Source organism: Astatotilapia calliptera, chromosome 5, assembly GCF_964374335.1.
Source record: "Astatotilapia calliptera chromosome 5, fAstCal68.1, whole genome shotgun sequence".
NCBI lineage: Eukaryota > Metazoa > Chordata > Actinopteri > Cichliformes > Cichlidae > Astatotilapia > Astatotilapia calliptera.
The window spans coordinates 20,375,590-20,392,676 of NC_137426.1; the positions used below are offsets into that span (position 1 = coordinate 20,375,590).

Sequence of the window (17,087 nt, forward strand, 5' to 3'; positions counted from 1 at the left end):
GGGCATTCAAATATCTCTAATTATTTGTAAATATATGTCAATGCATCTGCACTATCTAATCTTAGTATTCATGTGTAATCTGTTGGTTTGAATTGAATATTTACAGCACCTCTGTAAATTAGAGGGATATAATCGTGTCTGTGATCCGTGTCATTTGTCAGGTTTAGCTGTTGAGAGTAAATTGAAATTGGCGGCTATGTAAAGCTAGCTGAGCATTGTTACATACAACACATTTATACTGTACATACAGCAGTGTCTGATGAGCTGCTCTCATAATGCTGTGTCTTGTTAGATTTGTCTCAGGACTCTGTTAAAGAATGCTAACAACGGAGAAGTAACTGTCATTTCCTAAATGCTCTGGGACTAGACACGGATGAGCTTTGTTGTATTAGCTTTACCTCCCGTTATCTTGTGGTATTGTAGTTATTCTAATCCAACACAGTATGTGTGTTTCCAGAAGATTATGATCATTTTAAAGGCTTACGCACTGTGAGGCGTAAACGCTTGTGAGGCTTGTTAAATGCAAAGTCACATTTTACTCTGTTATATTCACATGTGATATTTTTTTTAAACAGTGGGCACTTTGGATGACTGAGTTGAGCAACTCATTTTATGTCTAAACTAGGTATTACACAGATAGTTGTATCTTGTTGAACTTCAACACATTTCATTGTGCTGTATCGCTTTACAGTTGACAGCACCGCTGTTCCTCTCAAGTGTTTGACACCTTGTTACCATTTTAAAATAACACGCCACATGACTGAGGATCCTGTTTCATCACCGCACTAAGCTTAAACCTGAATTTATAGAAACTGCGTAATTCATTTGTGCAGTAATTTTCAATTTGAAATGAACAGGTTGCCCCCCCCCCCCCCCCCCCCCCCCCCCGTTACGCCTGTTGTTTATTGAATAGTAGCCTACAGTGTGCTACTGCTAAGTGCTTTTCATCTTTGCACTAACAGCTTTAAGGGCATTACAACCATGGTTACTGATCAGTTGACAGTGCCTTGTAACTCAGTAATTTATATTCACATGGACCATCTGTGCGTTTTTCTTTTTATCCATGTTATTGCCCGTCGCAGTTATTACCCTGCAATATACAGTTATAGCTATGCAGCAAAGAATCCTCAGCCTTTCTTCTGTAAAAATCAGTGTTTCACAAATTCCATAAAAGGTATGCTAATAATTACTGTAAACAGTTTGAATAAGCAGCATTTTACATTCTGATATTTACCTTTTACATTTATTGTGATGGGTTTTTTTTATTTTTTACCTTCTCTATGTTAGTTCTTGTAATAATGGCACATTTACTTTCATAATGGCACTCGGAAAATGCTTCGCTTTATAACTAATAGTGACAGTCACTTTAACCTAGTTGTTCCTCTGTTATAGAGACAAATGAATGTTATACTACTGGCACAAACAGCTTGACTTTTGTTAAATTGAAGTTAATCAGTATACCACTGTGATTTGGAAGCTGTACATTGTTACATTTGAATACAAGGTTGTCTACATTATATAGTACCTATAATGTTTGCTTATTTTTCAACTTTGTTTCTAGTTTGTTTTCATAATGTCAACTGAATACAGCTTGTTAAATTTCTCTTCACTTTCTCCTTTAATAAACTCCAGTTTAAATTTGAAAATGGCTCAGAAACATAATTTTCCTGCAGACAGACAATAAGCTTTACACAATTTGATTCCATTTAATTTATATAGCACCAAATCAAAACAACAGTTGTCTCAAGGTGCTTTATATTGTAAGGTAATGACCCTACAAAGAAAATAGAAAACACCAAAAATCCTATGGCCGCCTAGGAGCAAGCACTTTGGTGACAGTGGGAAGGAAAACTCCCTTTTAATAGGAAGAAACCTCCAGTAGAACCAGGCTTAGGGAGGGGTGACCATCTGCTGCAACTGTTTGGGGCCAACAACAAGGGGAGGAAGACGGGACACAAACATGCTGTGGAGAGCCAGAAATTAATACTAACTAATAATTAAATGCAGAGAAGCATATAAACACATAGTGAGTGTTTATTCACTTACTAAGGCCACAGGCAAAAATATGTGGGTAACTGTGACAGCGAGTCAAATGGAACAATAATTTTTTTGTGTTCATTTCACTCAGCATAATCTTTTTTGGGCATATGTATAACTGGGGTGACTATGCCAGGTGGGAGAGCAGGTCATTTCTAATTGCAAGGTTGGTCCAGCCTGCATACCAAACATCCCTGAGCAAGATACTAAGCCCAAGTTACTTCTGATGCATCCATTAAAGTATAAACGTGTGTGCATGTTGGACAGGAAGCACTTACCTAGAAAGAGCATAGGGAAAAAAGTGCTTGTATGAATGGGTGAACTAGTTATGTAAAGTGCTGAATAAACGCAGAATAAGAACTAGTCCATTTACCATTGTAAAATAATGTAATTATGATGGTTAGAGTTGTGATTAGAAATTTACATCTACTCATGGGCATGAATGACGCAGCAATTTGGGGCTTTTAATGATATCCTGTGAACAAGCCTATGATTGTAGAGAATACATCTTTAATGGCTTTACAAAAACTGGTAGCACAAGCTTGGGATTTTCTCTAATCCACACAGGGTCAAAATATTATCGTCCCTTAGTAAGTTGCACTTCGACCAGACGCTTTCGGCAGATATAAACAAGCTTCTGACATAATTCTGGCTGAATATTTTACCACTCTTGGCAGAAATGTAGACTTCATTTAAATTGGTTGGTTTCCTAGCTCTTAAGTTAGCAAGAGCCAGGAAACAGGATTGAGCTCGGGGCTTTGGGAAGTCCCTTCTAGAAGCTATCTCCCCCCCAGTTTAAATAAATAATTTAAAACAAAAAAATTACCATCACATGCATGCACCGTGATAAGTGAATGCAAACATCTGACCACAACTTCATCCATAATTTACAATAAATGCGAATTCTATATTTTCTTTAATTATAACTGTTTTGGAGGATTTTAAACATCTTTAGATGTTTATCCATCACGTAGAAGAGAAGTTTCTGAGTAGTCCCGCATTAATTCTACAGTAGCTACGGCAGATCCTAAATACAGAAGCGGAGCTGTGAACTTTCTTCATCCTGAATGAGTCCTGCAGCAGATGTCAGGCTCTGCTCCGACTTCTGATCTCATCATCATAGCGTCAGTTTGGGATTGAGGCCTGAAGAGGCAGAGAAAAATTCATTTCAAAAATAATTCTACACAACCACACCTCGGGCCGCTGCTGCGGACCTTCGGACAAGATTCTGCGGATGCGCTGAAGCGAGTCCGACAGTCACGTTCCATTTCTCATCTCGCGAGTGTTCACTGCGCCCCCAAAAATTATGGACGTCGGTGGAAACGGTAGTGGGCTACCTGTAAACAATAAGCAGAGAGCTATGCTACCTAACAAAACCAGGGGCGAATTTACCCGCAATCAAAGAAAAGATTCAGAGGTACGTATCCAGATGTTTATGGTTGATTTCCAGCGTGTATTTTTTTTAGCTAAAGAGACAAGGCCTTTCCTGCTGCTAGTGTAAAGTTAGCTAGCTCTGTCATTGTAGCACAATTAGTATTTCTAACATGATTCGGGAGTTAAGAGCAGCAAACGACCTTCATTACGGTGTTTGTACGTGTACCTAGCTGTACGGTGTTCCGTTTGTTTTCCGGTGTTAACACATTGAAAAGCGAGCAGGAGACAGCTAGCTGACGTTAGCCGGCTACAGGCCAGGCTTGTGTATGTGTCAGAAACCTAAGGACCTGTTGAAAACTGATTGTTTAGGTCCTGGTTAACGCATTTAATCTTTCTAATGCGACAGTCGGCTATTACAGTGTAATTTTACTGTATATATGCAAAATTGGTCACCCATTTGTGTGACGTTTAAAGAAAACAAGCTGAGTGTTTCCGTGTAGTGGTTTAAATAGCCACTGGAGACAGTCATGGTAGCACTGATTCCCTGTCTGTCTTGAAGAGGTGTATTATATCCAGTCTTTTCTTAAAAGTAGGCTCACAGTGGCAATAGTAAATCCTCCTGTGTTTAGTTGTAATGCTTCATGATGGCAGCTTCAGTGTGTTACTGTTACTTTCAGTGTTGCAGCTGGTACACATGATATTGTTTATTGATTCATAAACTTTATATTACAAATCAGAGACTACATTAACTAGTCTGAAATGTAAATTATAGAATAAGAGATTATAGAGTTGTCAGTAACAAATGCTCAAATACAAGTTTATTACTACTACTATTGGTACACTCTTATAACAAACAGTGCCCAAAGCGGTTTATGTAACCAAAATATAGTGAGGTGTTAAAGTAACGGACATCAGCTGTGCACGGTGTTTATGGACAACTGAAAATATGACTGAGTGTGACAGAACTAAGTAACCCAACAAACCAACAGTGTCATGATGAAACTTTCCAAAGAGACTAAGCAGACTGAAAGTGGAGGTTTTATAACCTTTACCACTCCCACCACTCAGGTGCACCCAGTCTTAAACAGGACATAGTGCTATTACAGCAGTGTTTGATTGCATCTTATTTTTTACTTTGTGCTCCTGAACTACTTCGAACAGTATTGCTTGTTGTTGCCAACTGGATGTTTTTATACCTTTATACCTTATACCGTGCTTTATAGGCACATATAAAGTGGATAACATGCCTGATTAAAAAAAATATATATATGTTAAAAGATGTAAGCTTTGTTAGAGAGTAGCTGCCAGCACAGAGGAGTGTTTCACCTGTAGCTAAATACTAAAATGTGGTGAAATGCAGCTAAATGCATTGATTCAAGTACTCTACAAAGGAAGATCATAGTGATTATGATGCACTGCTGTAGATAAAACAACCCAACAAAAATGTATAAGCTCAACCTCAAACAGTGTTATCAGCAGTAAAAAGCCTCAAAAGACATTAATGCGGGAGAAATATTAATCCAAGAGTAAAATACTAACGGGGAACATTTTTACTACACACTTGAAGTACAACTTGCTGGCTTACATGTGTTAACGTAAGTGGGCTTTTAATCCAGAAGGTTTCCTAGTCAAATTTATTTTTTGATATTGTAAATTGTGAAAATGCTACTTCCACCACTTTCTCTTAGCGAGAGTCACTTGGACATTTTGGTGCTTTGACTCTTGATGATGTTGTTGCTGTTGTTATGGAGAGTTTTGGAAAGGAAATTAAACACTTCTAACTAAATACCACCACTTATTAAATGAGAAAACAGTTTTTTATGTGCTTGTGTGTAGAGTTTGGGTAATGTGACTTCTTAACATCAGTCGGATGTGATTAAATTGGATTAATTACATTTTTTTTTCTTTCTATCTAGTAGCTCTCTTTCTAACCTCTGTGGTGTGTTGTGCACAGGGGCAGTCTGAGTTTCCAGATCTGGAGTTTGAATATTCGGACACAGATAAGTGGGCTGCAGAGCTGTCAGGTACGTGTGTGTAAGTGTGTGTGTGTGTGTCACACTTTAAGAACCTGTAACCACCTAATAATGTGTTCATATTACTTATGAACTCTTCATGTGTCTTGCAGAGCTTTACAGTTATACTGAAGGACCAGAGTTCGCTCTTAATAGGAAGTGCTTTGAAGAGGAATTCAGAGTTCATGGTAAGCACTCAGAATATACATACACAGCCATACAAATAAAAGATGAAGCAAGTATGCATCGTAGTTTATTTTCTTCACCTCTGCTGTGCCTTAGTGTCTGATAAGAAGTGGACAGAGCTCGATGAAGCTCAGCACAGAGCTCACGCTATGCGCCTGTTGGACAGTCTTGAAGTCACTGCCCGGGAGAAGAGGCTGAAGGTTGCTAGAGCCATTCTCTACATGGCTCAGGGTCAGTCCATCACACATTTCCATGATTTCAAGTTAACTAGAAAATAGTTTGTCTTCATGTACTTCATGTACTGTCTTCTTTTTTCCTGTTTTTAGGGACCTTTGCTGAGTGCAGCTCTGAGGTGGAGGTACAGCACTGGATGAGATACAACATATTTCTGCTGCTCGATGTGGGGACCTTCTCTGCTCTGGTGGAACTGCTCAACATGGAGATTGAGTATGCTCTCCATCAACTTTTTTAGCCTTGCAGAAGTACAGTGGGGCAAAAAAGTATTTAGTCAGCCACCGATTATGGAAGTTCCCCCACTTAAAATGATGACAGAGGTCAGTAATTTGCACCAGAGGTACACTTCAACTGTGAGAGACAGAATGTGAAAATAAAATACATGAATTCACATGGTAGGATTTGTAAAGAATTTATTCGTAAATCAGGGTGGAAAATAAGTATTTGGTCACCTCAAACAAGGAAAATCTCTGGCTCACACAGACCTGTAACGTCTTCTGTAAGAAGCTTTTCTGTCCCCCACTCGTTACCTGTATGAATGGCACCTGTTTGAACTCATCATCTGTATAAAAGACACCTGTCCACAGCCTCAAACAGTCAGACTCCAAACTCCGCCATGGCCAAGACCAAAGAGCTCCCTCGATCTGGGGCTCCACGCAAGATCTCATCCCGTGGGGTCAAAATGATCATGAGAACGGTGAGCAAAGATCCCAGAACCACACGGGGGGACCTGGTGAATGACCTGCAGAGAGCTGGGACCAAAGTAACAAAGGTCACCATCAGTAACACACTACAACGGCAGGGAATCAAATCCCGCAGTGCCAGACGTGTTCCGCTGCTGAAGCCAGTGCATGTCCAGGCCCGTCTGAAGTTTGCCAGAGAGCACATGGATGATACAGCAGAGGATTGGGAGAATGTCATGTGGTCAGATGAAACCAAAGTAGAACTTTTTGGTATAAACTCAACTCGTCGTGTTTGGAGGAAGAAGAATACTGAGTTGCATCCCAAGAACACCATACCTACTGTGAAGCATGGGGGTGGAAACATCATGCTATGGGGCTGTTTTTCTGCCAAGGGGACAGGACGACTGATCCGTGTTAAGGACAGAATGAATGGGGCCATGTATCGTGAGATTTTGAGCCAAAACCTCCTTCCATCAGTGAGAACTTTGAAGATGACACGAGGCTGGGTCTTCCAACATGACAATGATCCAAAACACACCGCCCGGGCAACAAAGGAGTGGCTCCGTAAGAAGCATTTGAAAGTCCTGGAGTGGCCTAGCCAGTCTCCAGACCTCAACCCCATAGAAAATCTGTGGCGGGAGTTGAAAGTCCGTGTTGCTCGGCGACAGCCCCAAAACATCACTGCTCTCGAGAAGATCTGCATGGAGGAATGGGCCAAAATACCAGCTACTGTGTGTGCAAACCTGGTAAAGACCTATAGTAAACGTTTGACCTCTGTTATTGCCAACAAAGGTTATGTTACAAAGTATTGAGTTGTATTTTTGTTATTGACCAAATACTTATTTTCCACCCTGATTTATGAATAAATTCTTTACAAATCCTACCATGTGGATTCATGGATTTTTTTTTTCACATTCTGTCTCTCACAGTTGAAGTGTACCTCTGGTGCAAATTACTGACCTCTGTCATCATTTTAAGTGGGGGAACTTGCACAATCGGTGGCTGACTAAATACTTTTTTGCCCCAATGCCAATTAAAACAAAACAAAGAAGCCATTTTTTCCTACCACATAGCTTTCTGGAAGCACTTATTGATGTCCAAAGGTGCCATAAATCAGTCAGCATGCAATTTTACTTTAAATTTAGGACGGGGGAAACACATTATTTGTTGGTTTTTTTGTTTTTGTTTTTATTGTTTTTGTTTTTTAAACTAATGAATTCACTCAGAATAAAAAAGAAGAATCACTGGTTGTCTGTGGTAGACTTCAGGTTAACCAGCTTCCTGGTGTGCTGTCTGTGTTTCAGTAACAGTGCTGCCTGCAGCAGCGCTGTCAGGAAACCAGCCATCTCCCTGGCTGACAGCACAGATCTCAGGGTGCTGCTTAACATCATGTACATGATGGTGGAAACCATCCAACAGGACGACCCAGCCGACAAGCCGGAATGGATAACCATCAAGGAGACCTTCAGGACAGAACTGGGTAAATTTCATCAGAGTAGTTGAAGACTCATTGAGGTTATGTGCAGAATCAGCCTTGTAAATGAGCATGCTTCTCTGATCCAGGATCTCCTCTCTTCAACAACGAGCCCATTTCCGTTATGCTCTTTGGTATGGTTACCAAATTCTGCAGCGGTCATGCGCCTCACTTCCCCATGAAGAAAGTTTTGTTGCTGTTGTGGAAGAGCATACTGGTGAGAGACTCAAACATCAGCCTTTCACAGAGATACTGATATCCCAAAGAGTTTATCTCCATTTTCCTCCTAAATCCCATCTTATCTTCCAAAAACCTTCCTGTCTTCTGTTTCAGTTCACACTCGGAGGGTTTGAGCGGCTGCAGAGCATAAAGGTCCGTAAGAGAGAGGAACTGGGTCTCCCTCCTCTCCCGGAGGACAGCATCCGAGTCATTCGCAGCATGAGAGCGGCTTCTCCTCCTGCATCTGCATCTGACCTCATTGAGCAGCAACAAAAGCGGGCACGTCGTGAACACAAGGTAGTTATAGCTGCTACCATCAGGTTAAAGCCAGCTATAAGCAAAACACCTCAAAGTGAACAGCACTGCTCTCACAAACTTGTATTGGTGTGTACGATGGACTGTGTGCAGCAGCACACACTTTACAGCACCCATTCCCTCTTTGTGCAAACAAAACTGACAAATCCAGGAACACGAGCACGAGCGAGGAAAAGATGACTGCAGTCCAAAAACAGCTAAATAAAGACATTATTATAATTAATAATAATAATGATGATGTTTTTTTTAGAGCACCAGCTTGCATTATTGTTTCATTTAGATGACGAGCCTTCTGCTTACAATGTATTCATGCAATAATTTCTCTGCATTCAGTGGCTTCATAGATGTAATACTTGAGTAATTTTAGTATTTGCTTCAGTCTAGTTGTAATTATCTTGTAACTCAAACACAGGCGCTGATAAAACAGGATAACCTTGATGCATTCAATGAAAAGGATCCTTACAAAGCGGATGACTCACGAGAAGATGAAGATGACAATGATGACAATGATAACTCTATAGAAGCAGAAACTTTCCCTCTAGAGCGGGACGAGGTGATGCCTCCACCTATTCCTCATCCTCCGTCGGAGAGGGTGTCCTTCCCAAAAGGTCTGCCGTGGGCTCCTAAAGTCAGGTACTGCTCAGTCTCACCAAACAGCAATGCTGAACTGTAATGATGTTAGTTCCTCCTTTATACCCACAAATATACAATTAAGACTTTTTTTTGTTATTGATGTTACTGTTTTGCTCCAACAGGGAAAAAGATATTGAAAACTTCCTAGAATCAAGTAGAAGTAAATTCATTGGTTACACTCTTGGAAGGTAGTGTTTTCTTCATTTTTTTAAGAGATGACAGTTAGCTTTTGTGCAGAAATATTGACATGTTAAGAACTGTTTATTTTGTGCACACATTACAGTGATACAGATACAGTGGTTGGATTACCCAGGCCAATTCACGAGAGCATCAAGACCTTAAAGCAGGTATTGCAGTATTTTGTGCTGTACTTCATTGTTGGGATATTGAAGCATGGCTTAATTTCACACACCTGAAGTGTTCCCGAACCTTAATTTATTAAATGCTATCTTATTTTTCAGCACAAGTATGTCTCTATAGCTGAACTACAGATCATAAAGGAGGAGGAATTTCAGAAAACCCCTCTTTCTGGCGTAAGTATAAACAGATACAGTTTTATTAAAAGGAGATCTGTCGTGGTACCTCTCATTAGACTTCATTAAGGTTGGTTGGCATGGTTACTCAGTTCAGAATAATCCTTTTTTATCATATAATGGGCCTTGGTGCAGCCTCTTAGTTCATCTTCTATCTGAAACACAACTTTGTTCATTCATATCGTACACATCCAGCAGCAGAAACAAATTGCCTGACGCCTGTCTGAAGCCTTTGCACATACACTGACCTCATAATTTTAAACTCTGGCCATGCAGAAATTATTCTCACAGTAAGCATAATAGGTCCATTTTAATTATTCAGTTAAAGAAAAACACACAAAGTAAATTCTTCAACTCGACGTCTCTTGTTTTGTGTTTTTCTTCTTTCTTGTCGTCAGGGTGAAGAGGAAGTGGAGACGTGTGCCACCGAGCTGCTTTACCAGGGGATTCTGCCCAGTTTGCCTCAATACATGGTTAGTATTGTATGGTTTATATTGTGCTACTGTGGGACTACTCATACTACAGCTGTGGTAGAGTAAAAAGGCTTTAAAACCTGTAATTCTGTGTGAAAGCAACAACAGAGCAGGGTCTGCTCAGGGATGGCGATAAAGATTATTGCACAAATACTCTATTGCAGCACTTGTGTAAAGTGTTGTGTCACAGATCAGTGGTGTGCTGTTAGTTATACTAAAGCATTTAGTTAGATTTTACGAATTATATGCCGGATACATTTGAAGTACATAAATAAAACTCCAAGATTTAGAAACCTCAGTGTTGGCAGGCTGGATTTAAAGTGTTTAAATCACTCCATCATGCTTGGTCTCTCTGTAGATTGCTCTGCTGAAGATCCTGCTCGCTGCTGCTCCGACATCCAAAGCTAAAACCGACTCCATTAACATCCTGGCAGACGTGCTGCCGGAGGAGATGCCGTAAGTGCCTTGAGCCTGCCAGTTTCTTATCCACTGTGCCATTATGTGATAAAGAGGGAACATATGCTAACCGAGAGACATTTCCATTATCTAATGTACTCACATTTCAGGGTGAGTACAGGTTTTCAGGTCATGCACACTTGTACATACAGAGCTGGAACTGGTTTGGTTTTTTTTTAAACAAGGAGATGTGGTTTATCGGCAGGTTATTTTGCCTGAGCATGTTTGAGAACAGTAGACTCTAAGATTGCTACGTTCTGATTTACAGGCAGGTGCTAGTTTTTACCTGCGAGCAGAACAGACTGAGGGTTATCTGATCTGATCTCTTCTGTCTGACCCTGCAGGACCACAGTGCTGCAAAGCATGAAACTTGGTGTTGATGTGAATCGGCACAAAGAGATCATTGTGAAAGCCATCTCTGCAATTCTGCTGCTTCTCCTGAAACACTTCAAACTCAACCATATCTACCAGGTGCGCACGCCACACGCCTGTTTAACGTTGCACATTGTTATTATTCCAGTTTAAATTATAATTTTGAGTCACATCAAATATCAAAACATGGTAATAGAGATAAAACAGATTCACTCCCCTTCACGCTGCAGCAGGTTTAGTTTAACTCACGTTTATTTACAGTGGGGCAAAAAAGTATTTAGTCAGCCACCGATTGTGCAAGTTCCCCCACTTAAAATGATGACAGAGGTCAGTAATTTGCACCAGAGGTACACTTCAACTGTGAGAGACAGAATGTGGAAAAAAAATCCATGAATTAACATGGTAGGATTTGTAAAGAATTTATTCGTAAATCAGGGTGGAAAATAAGTATTTGGTCACCTCAAACAAGGAAAATCTCTGGCTCTCACAGACCTGTAACGTCTTCTGTAAGAAGCTTTTCTGTCCCCCACTCGTTACCTGTATGAATGGCACCTGTTTGAACTCATCATCTGTATAAAAGACACCTGTCCACAGCCTCAAACAGTCAGACTCCAAACTCCGCCATGGCCAAGACCAAAGAGCTTTCGAAGGACACCAGGAAAAGTATTATAGAGCTGCACCAGACTGGGAAGAGTGAATCTACAATAGGCAAGCAGCTTGGTGTGAAAAAATCAACTGTGGGAGCAATCATCAGAAAATGGAAGACATACAAGACCACTGATAATCTCCCTCGATCTGGGGCTCCACGCAAGATCTCATCCCGTGGGGTCAAAATGATCATGAGAACGGTGAGCAAAGATCCCAGAACCACACGGGGGGACCTGGTGAATGACCTGCAGAGAGCACATGGATGATACAGCAGAGGATTGGGAGAATGTCATGTGGTCAGATGAAACCAAAGTAGAACTTTTTGGTATAAACTCAACTCGTCGTGTTTGGAGGAAGAAGAATACTGAGTTGCATCCCAAGAACACCATACCTACTGTGAAGCATGGGGGTGGAAACATCATGCTATGGGGCTGTTTTTCTGCCAAGGGGACAGGACGACTGATCCGTGTTAAGGACAGAATGAATGGGGCCATGTATCGTGAGATTTTGAGCCAAAACCTCCTTCCATCAGTGAGAACTTTGAAGATGAAACGAGGCTGGGTCTTCCAACATGACAATGATCCAAAACACACCGCCCGGGCAACAAAGGAGTGGCTCCGTAAGAAGCATTTGAAAGTCCTGGAGTGGCCTAGCCAGTCTCCAGACCTCAACCCCATAGAAAATCTGTGGCGGGAGTTGAAAGTCCGTGTTGCTCGGCGACAGCCCCAAAACATCACTGCTCTCGAGAAGATCTGCATGGAGGAATGGGCCAAAATACCAGCTGCTGTGTGTGCAAACCTGGTAAAGACCTATAGTAAACGTTTGACCTCTGTTATTGCCAACAAAGGTTATGTTACAAAGTATTGAGTTGTATTTTTGTTATTGACCAAATACTTATTTTCCACCCTGATTTACCAATAAATTCTTTACAAATCCTATCATGTGAATTCATGGATTTTTTTTTCACATTCTGTCTCTCACAGTTGAAGTGTACCTCTGGTGCAAATTACTGACCTCTGTCATCATTTTAGGTGGGGGAACTTGCACAATCGGTGGCTGACTAAATACTTTTTTGCCCCACTGTATTTACAGCCTTGATTCAAAAAAAGTGACCAAAACTTTTTTGCACGTCTCTTAAACTAAATTCTGTCCACTGTAGAAAACAGAAAACATATCAAATGTTTAAACTGAGACATTTTACTTGTGCATGAAAAGTATTAGTGGACACACTAAGAAAAGTCTAGAAAAGTAGGAAAGCAGAAACTGCTGGAGGTACATTTTACAACTAATTAGGTTAACTGACAACAGGTCATCAATGTGATTGGGTATAAAAACAGCATCTTAGAGAGGCAGAGTTTATCAGAAGTAAAGATGGGCAGAGGTTAACCAATCTGAAAAAACTGCATCTACAAATTGTGGAAAAAGTTCAGAATAATGTTCTTCAACATAAAACTGTGAAGACCAGGGCTATCTCATCATCTACAGTACACAATATCCAAAGATTCAGACCATCTGGAGAAATCTCTGTGCGCAAGGGATGAGGCTGATAGTCAGTACTGGATGGCTGTGATCTTCGGGTCCTCAGGCATCGCTGCATTAAAAGCAGCCATGATGCTGTCAAGGAAACCTCATGGGCTCAGGAGCACATCCAGAAATTGTTGTCTGTAAACAGAGTTCACGGTGCCATCTGAAAATCTAGGGTGAAGCCTGATCAGGCAAAAATGAAGCCATAAGTGGACATGATCCAGAAACACTGCTGTCTTCTCCGGTGCTGGCTTCTTTAGATTGACATATGCTCCACGTCTGTTTCATGGAAGGAAAACTAAGACGCTAAACTGCAAACTGCAGCTATTAAAACTTCTATTAAAACTATGAAATTAAAATTCATAGTAGAAGAGTCTGGGTGCTGAACTGACCTGCCTGCAGTCCAGATTATTTACCAACTAAACAACTCAAAAACAAAAGATACCACAAAAAAGACCCAGGACGGCTGAGCAGGTAGAGTCATTTCCTCTCCCAAAATGGTACATTTATTGTCAGTTTAAACGTTTGATATGCTTTCTGTGTTCTGAATAAAATCTGGGCTTATGAGGTTTTTGGGTCATTGCATTCTGTTTTTAGTAAGTTTTAAAACAGGGAATTGGGTTAAAAAATAGTCTTAAAAATCCACTTAAATATAAAAGGCGAGTTTCTTCTTTTCTTAAACTTAAATAAATCCTAGATTATTTTCAGAGTTGAACAGTTGTTGTGTTAATCGTGAGTTCAGTAGTAACCAAAATACAAACTACATACACGTACTGATATAAAAACGAATCCTTGTGTAACTGCTGTCCCTCTGTGTGTGTGGTTGGTGTTCAAAGTTTGAGTACATGGCTCAGCACTTGGTGTTTGCCAACTGCATCCCCCTCATTCTCAAGTTCTTCAACCAGAACATCATGTCTTACATCACAGCTAAGAACAGGTACTTTCAGTGTGGCGTTACATAACAAAGTCATGATTCCTGTTTGCAGTGCGCATCAATAAACTAAATGTACATGGCTCTGTATTTCACTGCATTGACTTTACTTTTTTCTTCCTCAAAGCATTTCAGTACTCGACTTTCCGTACTGTGTGGTGCACGAGCTCCCAGAGTTAACCGCAGAGAGTTTGGTAATTTTACCCCCCTTGTTTCTGTTGTTTTGTTGTTGTTGACACGTGACTGTAGGATTTGGATGTTTACTGTGGACGATTTCTTTGTTACAGGAAGCGGGAGACAACAATCAGTTTTGCTGGAGGAATCTGTTTTCCTGTATTAACCTGCTGAGGATCCTCAACAAACTGACCAAATGGAAGCACTCCAGAACAATGGTGAGAGGACGTCACGTCACATTTGCTGTGACACACGAATCACGTATGAAAAGACAGGATATAACTCTCTGCTTTGATTCTTTTTTTTTTTCCTTGACATTTTCTGCCAGATGCTGGTCGTGTTTAAGTCGGCACCCATCCTGAAAAGGGCGCTGAAGGTCAAGCAGGCAATGATGCAGCTGTATGTCCTCAAGCTGCTCAAAGTGCAAACAAAATACCTCGGACGTCAGTGGAGGAAGAGCAACATGAAGACCATGTCTGCCATCTACCAGAAGGTCCGACATCGCCTGAATGACGACTGGGCGTACGGAAACGGTGAGAGGAAAATCTGAACAGCTTTCGTGCAGAATATACAACACTACACACAAACATAGGACAGCATTATTCAAGTATCATTCTAGAAAAAGTGGGGAGCAGGTGATATTTGAACACCATAAAATCCTTTTTGTATTCAGAGAACCAGTCAAACCTGGAAGCTCTTCTGCATACCTTGGCTGTCATGAGGGGTTACTTGAGTCACTGTTGCCTTTCTATGAGCTCAAAGAAGTCTGGCCATTCTTCTTTGACCTCTGACCTCTAAGAGAACTGCTGCTCACTGGAGATTTTCTCTTTTTTTTGGACCATTCTCTGTAAACCCTGCCACGTGATTGGCTGATTAGATGTGTGTTAACGAGCTGTTAGACAGCAAATAAAGTGGCCGGTGAGTGTGCATTTAATAAATGTCATGAGTTGGGAAAAGTGCCGCAGACTGCCTGAGGTGAGACAGCTGGTGTGTGAGTGAAAGATGAGCTGCACATTCAAAGTGTTTCGTGTTTCTCAGACCAGTCGTCTGTTCGCTGCATGAATGTTTCATGTGTTTGTCGCCTTTTTGAGACAAACCTGCTGTTTTGTTTTTATGTCCTAATGGAGATCAGGATTTGTGGGCTGCTGCAGATTGCTGTTACGCTCAGAGCAGACAAAATCCACTAACTTACAGTTACTGTTTGTTTTGTGTGAGCAGATCTGGACGCTCGTCCGTGGGACTTCCAGGCCGAGGAGTGCGCTCTACGAGCCAACATCGAGCGCTTCAACAGCCGCCGCTACGACAAGAGCCACAGCAATCCCGACTTCCTGCCTGTGGACAACTGTCTGCAAAGTGTTCTGGGCCAACGAGTGGACCTGCCCGAGGACTTCCAAATGAACTACGACCTTTGGCTGGAGAGGGAAGTCTTCTCCAAACCTATTTCCTGGGAAGAACTGCTACAGTGAGACTCGACCACCGTCAACATTCTTGTCGTTTATTCTTGTTTTTTTTGTTTTTTAAACAGTTTCAGTCAGGTGTTCAGATGAAGCACCACCAGTGCTCTCACTGATCAACAGAACTCTTCTCTGAACAGAACAGTATGCTACACATTCTGTATAGACTGAAGGTGACGGATGGATTTTATTCTCAGTTTCCAGCATGGAGGAGTGTTGTCGGGGGTCCTGCTAAATGCTTTTGGTGTTTGAACTTTTGCCTTTTGAGAAATTTTGCATTGTTATGATTTCTGTGTAGTTTTTAGCCAAAAAAAGATCATCCTTTTGTACTTAGGTTCTCCGAGACTTCTCTTGCCTCGTTCCCAGTTTTTTAATGAAATAGCTGATAATGACCTCAGTGCTAAAACTCCATTTGCGGACTTGAACTCTGCTCCTTCTTTACATTACAGATATTTCCTCTGTGTGCCTCTTACCTGCTACTGTAGGTTCGCAACTCACCAGGAAGCACTACATGACCACACTTTCACTTTTAAGTTTAAATAGAGTATTCATTTTAGGTATTACGTGTTAGGCCAGGCTCAGCACAGTGAATACATGAATAAAACATTCCTCGTTCCATCTCACGAGTTCATCATCTTCAGAGAGACTGAAGGAAAGGTCAGGATTTCTTTATGTACACTCATGATAGTCGGATCATTGCTCCTTTAACAGTTGGACCTTTTTGTTGCCCTGCTGGATTTTCAGGATGATATCATATCTGTTTTACCTGACTAAGTGCTTTTGCTCTGGGACCATCAATGAGGCTGAATGGACATTAAAATCCCAGTCTAGACAAAAAACAAACAAACAAGTAGCTCGTCAGCATCTTCGTCTTCTTTGTTGTGCACACACCTGCACTGTGTGTGTTGGATCTTGTGAAAGAAAAGAGTGTTTCTGGTCTCATAAATGTGGTTCTTGTTGCCTGGTTTTATTCATCAGACGGCTGTTTTTGAACAGAAGGGTACAACTGAATTTAAATTGCCAGTTACAGAACTGTTATACTTCTACATCTTTTTCAGATATGAGTTTCTTTGTTTTATTTAAACATTCAGGAAATGAAAGTACATGTAAATTACAAAGCTTATTTATCACTGCTTTTCTTTGTTTTATGTTTACCTAAATACTGTAATAAAGACATTCATGTTGGATTTATTTGTCCTTTCTGAAGGTTGTTGTTTACATTTGTCTGGTCTTTGAGATTCAAACAGCCAGTGTGGAGGAGACACAGACTCCGCCTTCCTTTTTACAAGAATTTCAAAAGATTTAGTCACTCCCACACACAAACACACACTTGTGAGTCATTTGTGCAGGAAACG

General features: G+C 40.9%; 1 protein-coding gene across 1 annotated transcript; it reads left to right on the plus strand.

Annotated features, from left to right (window-relative positions):
- The first annotated feature begins 3,285 nt into the window (after nt 1–3,285).
- On the plus strand, nt 3,286–16,919 carry strip1 (striatin interacting protein 1). The gene is made up of 20 exons (XM_026167938.2): nt 3,286–3,454; nt 5,366–5,435; nt 5,537–5,611; nt 5,706–5,840; nt 5,936–6,056; nt 7,831–8,006; nt 8,090–8,217; nt 8,334–8,516; nt 8,947–9,167; nt 9,290–9,355; nt 9,451–9,514; nt 9,629–9,700; nt 10,099–10,173; nt 10,532–10,629; nt 10,974–11,100; nt 14,010–14,110; nt 14,232–14,298; nt 14,392–14,496; nt 14,607–14,811; nt 15,497–16,919. Exons 1-20 carry the CDS (start codon nt 3,344–3,346, stop codon nt 15,742–15,744), a joined length of 2,448 nt encoding a protein of 815 aa, XP_026023723.1. The 5' UTR covers nt 3,286–3,343; the 3' UTR covers nt 15,745–16,919.
- Nucleotides 16,920–17,087: the final 168 nt, after the last annotated feature.